At 47.9% G+C, this 11,507-nt stretch overlaps 1 protein-coding gene across 1 annotated transcript; it reads right to left on the bottom strand.

Annotated features, from left to right (window-relative positions):
- Positions 1–278: 278 nt before the first annotated feature.
- LOC119337168 (nuclear nucleic acid-binding protein C1D-like) lies at positions 279–4,442 on the bottom strand. Its single transcript, XM_037609290.1, has 6 exons — positions 4,111–4,442; positions 3,969–4,024; positions 3,524–3,578; positions 3,344–3,424; positions 3,018–3,263; positions 279–668 (listed from the first exon to the last, which is right to left on the bottom strand). The coding sequence occupies exons 1-5, from the start codon at positions 4,331–4,333 to the stop codon at positions 3,055–3,057; spliced, it is 624 nt and encodes a 207-aa protein (XP_037465187.1). The 5' UTR covers positions 4,334–4,442; the 3' UTR covers positions 279–668; positions 3,018–3,054.
- Positions 4,443–11,507: the final 7,065 nt, after the last annotated feature.

Raw genomic sequence — 11,507 nt, 5'->3', positions numbered from 1 at the left:
CCTTGTCGATGACAGCCAAGAAGTCTTCTTGCACGTGTCCCTCAGGACCCGCAGTGGTTGCCATTGAATCATTAAATCAGTCTGAACAATCTAACACGAGAAGATCGAAGGCTTCCTCCAGTGCCTTGCGAGAGGGAAAAGAAAATGCTACTCACCACTTTAAAAGAAAGTATCCAGACATCATGTGTTACATGTAAACCAAATACAACACACTCTGCATCTGTGTAGAACAAGCACTCAACCAAACACTGAGCCAGGCTGTGGAGGATGCAGTCACATATGCAAGGGGGGCAAAATTCGGTGCTGGCTACCAAACACACCCCATGAGAATCTCAGAGCAAGTTTTACCGGCCACAGCACAAACAGGCTTTTCGAAACCTCAGATCGAGTAACAAAAGTGCCTCTGGCACACAAGACCCGCACAGGGGTAAATTATTCTTCCAAACATCTCAAGACGAACGAGCAACAGCAACCACTAAAAATACATATGTCCAACGCTACATACAGCTAACGAGACTTATCCCCACAACAGCTTTTCTTCTAACCGTCTCCGATCCTGAGAATGACACGAGGCCAGCCTCGCTTCACGCTGAAGAAACCATTGGCCGTCAGGACCAGGAAGACTTGCCGCACGCCCGCTGCGACGGATTTTCCGAGCTCCTGTTTCCCTGCAATCCAGACCAGACCAACAATTAATTCAACCAATGTGTGAGACACTAAAAAGGGCAACAGCTGTAGGATCTCAAGGCAGCGCTCCTTCAGAGCACGGACTGTTCCACGCAGCTAACAGGAAAGCTTTGTATCCACGCAGCTAACAGGAAAGCTTTGTATCCAAACCAATAATAATTCAGCCAATGTTTTCCGGATGCCCCACAATACCGTGGCAACACCGCAGGCAATCACATCTTTACGACGACTAACAGGAAACCTTTGTATCCACGCGGCTAGACTGCAGGCAAAGCACATTTCACCACATACCAAACACGCCTCACTACCGGGAAAGGAAAGAACAAATGGTCAATCCCCTCATCCAACTGGCTGCAAAACATACACCCACGAACTACCCATCCATCCTCCATGTAACAGATCATCCTACTTTTCCTACTAACCAGCCACAAGAACACTTCAACTTCTAAATATAAAGGAATCCAAATGAACCGAAGTTTCCTAAAAGGACATGGGACTAGTCTAGCCTTAATAGCACCGTACACCGACTTAACCGTAAATTTGACAGTTTTACACATCTATCCATCTCATTTGTGAGCTTCACTCCAGCACAATCACTCTTCATTTGACCCCGCAGGCTAGCTAACCCTCCCCAAATCACTCTTCTTAAACTAAAGCTAGTCCATCCATCAGCAAAAACTTTAGAAACTTTTACATTTCTATTGCTACACAGATTATAAAGTCTGTAATTCTCAGCTAAGCTGATGGTACCCAGCCATACATCTTCACAGAATCTAGTCCCATGTTCATACCAATTTTTCTAAAAATGTATCTTTTACTTTCATAAGACCATACCAGAAATGAAATGTACAGGCTTCAGTTTACACTGGCAAATTTACATTACTTGAAATATTTATTCCTAATGAGCTCCTGACAGAGGCCCTCTTAATTATCAATTTTCCACAACCATCTACTCAGTAAACATTCATAACTGAGAAATCCACAGCACCCAGGCCTCCCAAGACCCGTTGACATTGTCCCAAAGTTTTCATAAGAGCTGGCTAGAAACATGCCCATGGTACTGGCATGCCATGAACCACAAGAAACAAGGTCCAATTTGGTTTACTCTAGGACACTGTAAGGTTAAATGAGTTCTGGTAGCTGGTATGAATGAGATCACTGGTGGGAGACAACGTGAGGTTACTGAGTGACGCGGAACCTGTTGCCGAAGAGTAGTGAATGATCAGACAACGCGCCAGGTTGAGGATAGCTACCTGGCATGCTACGCCACGCAGCACAAGAAACAAGATTAGATCTGGTTTAATCAAAAGCCACATACTAACTTCACGACTCTTCGGCAACAGTGAGATTAGTGATGATAGTCAGCAAGAGTTGGTTGAGTGACACGAAATCCGCCACCAGAGATTGATGAATGATTGGACAAATCGTTCACCGAACTAGGCCGAGGACAGCCTTGCAGCACGCTACGGCACAAAATCACAAGAAACGAGATCAATTTCGGTTATTCAGTATTAGCTTAGATGAGTTTTGGCAGTTTATACGAATGGAATTAGCGGCGAGTCGGCCGAAGGTGGTTCCGAGATTTCACAATGAAATTTCTAGATTTTTGGTGACTCCAAGATTCAGACTGTAGGGAGGTCGTACTATCAAGAGGGGTACAAGCAAATGTATTTTGGTTTGAACTCCAAGAAAATCCTAAGCCTAAGCCCTGAAACAATCAACTCAAGCCACTCAACTCCTCGGCTTTTCCAAAGCCCTAGTACCACCGTGTTTTTCTAGCCGTCACTATCAATCCTTCAGTAGTTAGTTTACCCAGAGAGCAAATCCAATTTTCCACAGCACTGGAACTGCCGCACATCTTGTTCTGGTACTGCCAATAAAAGTTTCCTTTGAAGTTTGAAACCTTCTCTGTTAGCTACGATAAGTTTTCCCTGGCACTTCCGAGCCGTTTCGGCATTGGTCCATTACTTCCGGAGAAAATCTTTCCGGTGCCTCCAAGATGTCACTTTGGCATCTTTGCATAGTTTTTCATTGAGGAACTGCTCTGTTTACTTTGGTACTGCAAAGGCACCATTCCTTATTAATAAGGATTTGTTACGTGTGGTTTATTTGAGGTCAAATTTACAGTGTAAGAATGAATTATAGAAACATATGGAAAGAAAAGGTTTCCTTTAGGGAGTGGCAGTCTTAGAACATTCAGGCCATTGCATAGTACTAAGTCTACCGTGGTAATACCCGGAGAAAGGACTTGCATCAAACATTGACAGACCTTGTTCAGTAGCAATAAATACTTAGTGAGGTTCTGAATGCACAAAAGCAGCAATAAATACCTGAGAGCTGCACAAGAGATAAGACCAACACATCAATCTAGTCCTCGTCTTCATCAAAAACAGTTCTAACAGGGCCCTTCACCCCGCTACCATTATACCCCATGAGCTCCTGAGAAGCCTTCGCGAGGAACTCTTCCGCGGCAGCACGAACAGACTTCCTCTCTGGCAGTGGCTGTGACTTCCTCTTCCTCCCAGACCAGCCCGCCCCTTCCCCTTTACTGATTGCCTGCATGCCCCTCTTCTGGTCTGAAAGTAATAAGAATCAGAACCACAACTCCATACCATACAGAGGCGAGACCATACAAATTCGACAGGCAGTTATATACCATCAGTCAAATGGGACAACGAACGACCAATGAACCTTGCAGCTGCTTGCGTGTTCACGGTGGTGGAAGGTCGCAGTGGTGCTGCAATTCAGAATCCAGGTTGTTATTGGTTTTTATAATCTTATTACTGAATATCAATTTGTAAGCCAAGCACGCAGCAAGAGTGAATAAGTCAAGTACCCTTGTCCCATTCGTTCAATCGATTTAACTTCTCCTGCCACAGGCTTAATCTCTCCTGCAAAAGAAACAAGGAAAGCTCTTACGAATGAAACATCCTGCTTGAGCACACAAAAAGAAAAGGAAATCTCTAACTTGTTTAGCGTCAAAAGACAAAAGGAAAGTCATGATGTAATTCTCATGACACCCAAAAACACATGTCTCAAAACTTTCTCATGTGGAAATCATCCTCCCTATAAGCAGTAACTCTGTGCTCCAACAGCAGAGGAAGAGATGCCAACAGGACAGCATCCCACTAAACAGGCAGAGGTGAAAGTCTCAAACCCTGCCAGATCTGTTCTGACAGGCAAAATCTATCTATATTCGGCAAACACGGTAACATACTTCTGCGCGTCAACTACCGAACGATACAGGGAAGCATCACATGTGTGTTCAAAGAGAAACTTACGAACTCCTTCTTGATAGGGTGCTCGTCCGGATTTATCCCCGAACACCGCAGCCGCACTGCAAAACACCGAAAAATAACGACCTTTATTATTCAGAAGGATGTATGCGCGAGCTATATGGCAGAAGGAGGCGCGAGCCCGTGCCTGAGAAGAGGGAGGTCGCGGCGTGAGCTACGGCGAGGAAAGCGCGCGCCCGTTGCAGGGGCGGGAGCTCGGCGACGGCGTCGGGGTCCTCGGCCGCCGCGGCGAGCATCTCGGCGAGGTGGTCCCCCACGGACTCGGTGGCCGCCAGGGCCTCCTCGGCGGCGCACAGCACCGCAGGCGGCACCGCCGGGGGCGCTCCCGCGACGGAGGCGGCACTGTCCATGGTCTCGATTTAGGCGGCGGCGGAAGCGGAGCTAGCTTTCTTTTCTTTTGGCGAAAAAGTAAAGCGAAGCGAGTTCGATTTGCGTTGGGGTGTTTTAGGGTTTCAAATCCGCGTGTTTGGGGATCAACCGGTCATTTAACTGGGCCCGAGTATTGAACAGTCTCGGACAGTTGGGTTCCCTTCATCTTAACCTCCGGTTTCTCTTGGACTCTCTTCTCCGCACCTTGCCTCTCCTTATCTTCAACCTCCACCTCCTTTGTTTTTTTTCTTCCTCCTCGGCCCTCTCCTCCCCATGCCTAACATCTCTCCTCCGACGGTGATGTCACGTCGTCCCCGCCTCTGGCGAGCCCTCGCCAACGAGGTGGCGTCCGGTCATGTCGAGTTTGGATGCTGCCTAATCTCATCGGCGGTCAAAAATGAAAGAGAGTATATAAGGCGCACATGTTTGTCATGTGGTCATCCAACGGAACACCCTATGTGTTGTCGGATTTTTAACTCATGCTCGTTCTCATGCAAGATATGAGAAAAGGGGTGTGATGCATCGGCTGACAACATCGTGCGATACCGATGTCGCGCCATAGTGGTGTCCAAATGAAAAAAACCACCTAAACCCGTCAACTCTCCTCTACGCCTACACCAGTGATGATGCATTGCCTCCGTGTGCATTTGTTGTGGCATCGTCGAGACGCGGCTATCCACCACAGCCCTTTCTCTCGGCCTCGGGCGCTTCTATTCACCGTGCGCGAAATAGACTAATTTGCAAAAAGGAAAACTGGGCTGCACTATAGCATATTATTTAATTGGTATAGGGTTGCCACGGTCGCGATGTGTTGCATTGTTGAGACCTACTAAGTTGTACGAAATCAGCAACCGTTTTGGCACGCAAACTGTAGACAACACAGGACTGATGATGTGGCAGGCGCACAATGAATTGGTTTTCTAAAATTATGAAACTTCAAACCCACAGCTTCGGCACTTACATTGATGATGTGGCGGGTGCGCAATGAATAGTAAGAAAAAACATTGTATCCCTCCTCCCATTCTTCCTTCTTTGGCGGGGAGTCATAAAAAAAGTCTCAGATGAGCGATCTTGAGCTTGCCATTTACACAATGGCACTTCCCACGACTTAATTCACGCAAAAAATCAATGAATCGGCAAATTATTGCACAATTTCAGAGAAGAAATAGGTGCTCGTGCATTTGGACGAACATGTAGGCAGGTGGGCTGGGCACACTCGGATGTGGTCACCAGAGAGGAGGGGGAAGGTGTAACGCCCTCGATGCGGCTATATCTCCCACGTGTCGAGGCACGACTTAGAGGCATAACCGCATTGAAAGCAATGTCGCAAGTCGGGAAATCGTTACACATCCCATGTAATACATAATAAAAGGGGGAGATAACATAGTTGGCTTACACTCGCCACGTCACATCAGAGTACATAAATAACATCCATCATACAAATCACTCATGGCCCGACTACGGTGCCAAAATAGAAAAGACCCCCAACATGCGACAAGGCCCTGAATCGATAACCCCAACTAGGCACCACTACTGATCATCCGGAAAAGACACGTAGTATCGCTGAGAGTCCTCGTCGAACTCCCACTTGAGCTCGTAATCGTCAACTGGAGCAGAAACACCTGGACCTGCATCTGGAGTTGTAGTATCTGTGAGCCACAGGGACTCAGCAATCTCACACCCACGTGATCAAGACTATTTAAGCTTATAGGACAGGTACGGCAATATAAGTGGAGCTGGAGCAAGCGACTCACTACCGGACTCGCGGTCTATGCCTACGGCCAAGGACCGTCGGCATAGGCCCCCAAGCCGTCGGCATAGGTCTATGCCTACGGCTGCCGTCGGCATAGACCCGTCGGCGTAGATACCGTCAGCGTAGTCTTGTCAGACCGTCGGCATAGTAAAGCCGTCGGCATAGGGGCCTATGCCGACGGCCTGGCGTCAGCCGTCGGCATAGTATAGCCGTCGGCAGTCTTTTTCGTCTGACGGCAACGGACGGCGCCGTCAAAAACGGGGACGAATCATGCAAGGCCACGTGGCAGGGCTATGCCTACGGCAAAGCCGTCGGCATAGATGAATCTATGCCGACGGCTTTGCCGTAGGCATAGCCCTGCCACGTGTCTTCTTCTGGTTATTCCTGGCAGCAGAGGTATGCCTACGGCTTTGCCGTCGGCATAGATTTTCACCTATGCCTACGGCAAAGCCGTCGGCATAGATAAGCCACGTGGCGAGCCCTGGTGATTCCTGGGCTTATATATGCCGACGGCTTTGCCGTCGGCATAGTTTTTTTTTATTTTATTTCCCCTGTTTTTTCTCTTTTCCAGTTCATTTGACAGCATTTCAAAACAGAACAATATGAAATTATGCAGAAATATGACAGTTCATCATCTAAACATACTCAAGTTCACTATCATCATCTAAAGATCATCACCGACTCAAGTTCATGAACATAAAAGTTGTGCAAGACATGAAACATCATAAAAGTAGGAATATGAAAGGCATGGCACGACGGCCACATGCACGGAATCATCAAGCAAGACCACCTCCGCCAAAACCACCACCTCCGCCAAAACCACCACCTCCACCAAAACCACCACCTCCGCCAAAACCACCACCTCCACCAAAACCACCACCACTCTGCCAGATCGGAGTGACTGGGATCGACGGAGCAGGAGTTGACCCACCGGTCCCCTACATGTTTCAGAAAAGATTCTAACAGTAAATATGATATGATAGTGTTGAATGAACGAGAACTAGTTTGTCAGTAGTTAGGCAAATGTACTAACCGGACCATCACTGCCTAGTGCCACCCATTCATCGAACGTGGGCACGTGTGGGGGTTCTCCCGCAGGTGGTGGTGGGGGTCCCATTTGTGGTGGACCCGTGCCGTTACTCCAAGCCGCCAACATAGCCTGAATGTTAGTTAAACAAGCAAACTAGAAGATCAGAAGGAATGAAAGTGCAAAAATTTAGCTTGGTTTTAAGAGGGCAGAACTAACCATCATCATCTGACGGTTGTAATCATCGTTTGCCTTCACTCGTTTCAAGTACTCCCGCACCTCGAGATTCCTATGCTCGACAAACTCCTTATATGCCTACATAATTTAGATTGTTTCTAAGTGAGCAATGCTGAAAATAAACTGAGAATGCTAGATAAAAAAGATAAAGAGGAAGTACTTACAGCATGCTGGCGGGCTAAAGGAGTCTGTGAACGCCCCGTACTCTCTAACTGGCTCGGGTTGCTAGCCCGAAGTTGTGTGTACGAGATCGAAGGAGTGATCAAGCCGTCGAAACACGGATACCGGCCATTCTTCTTCCCCTGGATGGCCACCACCGCCGTGTTGTCGATCTGAGACTGGGCGACCTCGGCAACAGGAACATCCGGATGCAACTCCTGATAGTGATGAATGTAAGACCCCAGGTGCTCCTCGGTCTTGCCGTAGTACTGGCTCTCGCCCTCCTTGCGACGACTCCGCTCGCGGGCCAGCTTCCACGACTCCATGTCTGAGAGCGGCCTCTTCAACTTGTCCTCCTACAACGTCAAATAGAAGTTAGCCATACATAAGAACATGACGGTAAAGAAGAACAAAAATGCATCATGCACATAGATATACCTTCATGGCCTTGAAGCTCCAGTGGTTCCTGTTTCCTTGGCCGTGTGTCCCGTCGGCTCCACGGTTAGCCCGGCCCTTGATGCTCTTGGCAGCAAACTCTGCATCGGCGCCGAGCCACCTATCCACCAAACTCGCCCATCCGTCATGCCTTCCATAGCACCAACGAGGAACAACCTATGCAAATTTTGGAAGCATGACATGTGAGCACGAAACATAGAGTTGACTGCTTGAAACAATGAAAAGTTAGTAATAGTTACCATCATGAACTGCTCCCTGTTCAAGGTAAGTCGCTGCTTCTGCGCTTGACTTTTGGTCATCTTTTGGTGCAGGTAGTAGTGGTAGTACTGCGAGACGGCAACCCAGCGCACCTCGTACTGCAACTGACGAGCTTTCTTCTTCGCAGCCGCAAGCCAGACCACGTCGACTCTGGCCTTGTGCTCGTCAAGAACTCTATAGAGTTGCTGCATAAACCAGAAGCAAACAAGGCATGAGTTGAGTGATCCAATGATAAACTATGAATGAAACTGAAGACAAGTGATTAAGAAGAGAACTTACCCAAAATTTGGTGATCACGGCCTTAGCGGCTGTCCCGTACTCCGCGTTGCTGCAAGCCTCGTAGTGGGCCCAGCTCGTGGCCAAAACCCGCAGCTGCGGGTCCCTGTCTGGCCGCGGGCAGAATAGGCCAGGCCAAAAGTGCTTCAACAGGACAGTGATAAGGCCGTTCGGTTTACGGCCATTTCCGCGAAGGATCCAGTTTCTGCAAAAGAATCAAATGATTGCCATGTGTACAATAAGAAAATGTTGTCATGTGTTGAAAATATGATTGAGAGGCACTTACTCTGTCCCCATAGGTTCAATGATCCACTTGTGCTCCTCGATAGAAGGTGGTGTAGGTAGTCCGGCATTACCACGCAGCCACCCCTGCGGAGCACCCGGTGGCAAGTCACCCCACAACTCGGGATCAACCTCCCCTCCACCCTCCTCACCCTCCTCCTCACCCTCCTCCTCGGCCTCCTCCTCCTCACCCTCCTCCTCGGCCTCCTCCTCCTCACCCTCCTCCTCGGCCTCCTCCTCCTCGCCATCAGGAACATACTCCTCCTCCTCAGACTCAGAAGGTGCCTCTGTATGGGAGGGCATCGAAGAAGACCCTCCTATTTCGGACACAGCCCGGAGTTTTTTGCCCCGGCTGCCTCTCCCCCCACCTCCTCCTCCTCTAGGGGCTCTCCCCCCACCGCCTCCTCCTCTAGGGTCTCCTCCCCCGACCCCTCCACCTCCCTGTGAGGTGCCATCCTCGCGTAGTCGGGAGGGAACCTTGTGGGCTCGTCCACTCCGAGTAAGTCCTCCTTTGAGTTTACTGAGGAAACTGGCACCACTGGACTTGCCCATGATTAGCAAACCTGCATTGAGAAGAGAATAAACAATTAGTAAGGATATCAATTAAACAAGCATACAGGAAAAACATTAATACCAGAAGTGCATATTAAGCATACTATTGTAATGATCATTAAAAGAACTTACATTTTCTAGAACCCATATGAATCATCACTATTGTAATCTATTTGTGGAGCGGTCTCATCATCACTATCACGCATATCTTCTTCGTTGTCTGACAGAGGTGGAGGCTCTTCCTCATCATCAGTGTCTTCATTTAACTTTTCAAGCATAATTATGTCTCTTTGATTCACAACTGCCTCACCATCTATCCTTGCGTCGTCGTCGTTTGGTTCCAGGTCAACATAACCCAAGTCATCATCCTCGTTGTTTCGGACCACGTCATCATGTTCCTCTTGATAGAACACTCCCTCGTATGTCATGGGGTTTATGTTGTAGTAATCATCATCGTTCGGGTCCGGTAGCTTACCATGCGGCGACACCTTGAACACAACTTCCCAACCCTTTAGGTACTCTTTCTGGCATGGGTAAGGCAGATAATACACTTGTGTGGCCTGGGTAGCGGCGATAAAGAGATCAGCTCCGGCATAGACGGTTGATGGTTTAACTTCAACTAAACCAATAGAAGGCGTATGTCTCAGGCCCTTTTTGGGGTCGAACCATCGGCATTTGAACACAGTGAGACTTAGGTGTTCGCGGCCAAGTTTGAATGTAAGCTCGTATATTTTTCCTACCCTTCCGTAGTAATCTATTTTATTATCTCCTTCAGTGAAGACTCCGGTATTTATGGTTTTGGGATCAGGCCGACTGTTCTGGTGCTCCTCTGTATGGAAGCGATACCCATTCACATCATACTTTTCGCATGTCATGACGACAGGGTCAAAACCCATGGAAACCCATCTCAATTCTTCATCCATTGATTCGGTCGGATCATTTCCCTACAAGTTCAATTGAAATTATAGGGTGCATGAGTTTAATTGAAATTATAGGGTGCATGAGTTTAATTGAAAGTGTGAAAAATTACTTTCTCCATGAACCACGCAACGAAATTTTTCCTTCCATCAGCACCCTTTCGAAGAAGAGCAAGTGCCTCTGCTTCAGTAGGAGGCAGCATTCCTGTCCATTCTTCCTCAACGAATCGACTACAATAAGAAAAGCAGTATAAGAACTAGGCAAAGTGAACATAACGAATTGACTAAAAGAATGGTGCAAAGGTATTACCTCATCCACTCATCCTCAACTTCCTTGATGTTGTGCAAGATATAGAACATGACATCCTCCCACTGATCTCGTGGCATGACATAAGATGTCGAGCATCCAGCCCTGCCACCTTGCCCGGTGAATAGAGGCAACTTGGGTTTATACTTGGGTTCTTCTGTATTGTATCGAGACACCTTATTGTGCAACGTGGGAACATGGTCCGGATAGTAGGCTGTCCTGAGGTCTGCCACCTCCTCTAGGATAACTGCCTCAGCTATGGAAGCTTCAATCTTAGCTTTGTTTCCACATTTCCGTCTCAGATGCTTGTTCTGTCTCTCAGGGCCGTACTGCCAACGATACTGCACAGGGCCCCCCAACAATACCTCGTTCGCAAGGTGCAAAATGAGATGTGTCATCGGAGTAAAGAAGCCTGGCGGGAAGATCTTCTCTAGCTTGCATATCAACTCCGGCGCCTTCTTATGCATTTCTTTTATCTTCTCAGGACATACTTCTTTAGCACAAAGCGTTCAGAAGAAATGGCTTAACTCCGCAAGCACACGCCAGACACGCTCGGGAACATAGCCCCGAACCATCACCGGCATAATCCACTCAATCCATACATGATAGTCATGACTCTTGAGCCCGGTCACTCTGCCCGTTGAAAGATTGACCCCCTTACTTATATTCGACGCATAACCATCAGTGAACTTCACGACGTGTTTCAGCCACTTGAATGCCTCCATCTTATGATCCTTTTTAAGTACGAAGTCAGCATTTGGCTTGAACCAAGATTTTCGACTGCCTGTGGGAGGTTGCATGTGAAGACGTGGTCTATCACAAATATTCTGTTGATCGACTCTAGCATTAACATTATCCTTTGTCTTATCAGGAATGTTGAGGATCGTGTTAAAAAGGGACTCTGCGACATTCTTTTCGGTGTGCATCACGT

Source organism: Triticum dicoccoides, chromosome 7B, assembly GCF_002162155.2.
Source record: "Triticum dicoccoides isolate Atlit2015 ecotype Zavitan chromosome 7B, WEW_v2.0, whole genome shotgun sequence".
Lineage (NCBI taxonomy): Eukaryota > Viridiplantae > Streptophyta > Magnoliopsida > Poales > Poaceae > Triticum > Triticum dicoccoides.
Note: the sequence above shows the minus strand (reverse complement) of the source record. Positions and strands in the feature narration are given on the sequence as shown.

Coding starts and splice junctions, on each gene's coding strand:
- LOC119337168 (XM_037609290.1), bottom strand. CDS start 4,333: ATGGACAGTGCCGCCTCCGTCGCGGGAGCGCCCCCGGCGGTGCCGCCT. Junction 3,579..3,968: donor ACCCTATCAAGAAGGAGTTC/GTAAGTTTCTCT, acceptor TTTCTTTTGCAG/GAGAGATTAAGCCTGTGGCA. Junction 3,425..3,523: donor ATTGAACGAATGGGACAAGG/GTACTTGACTTA, acceptor TCTGAATTGCAG/CACCACTGCGACCTTCCACC.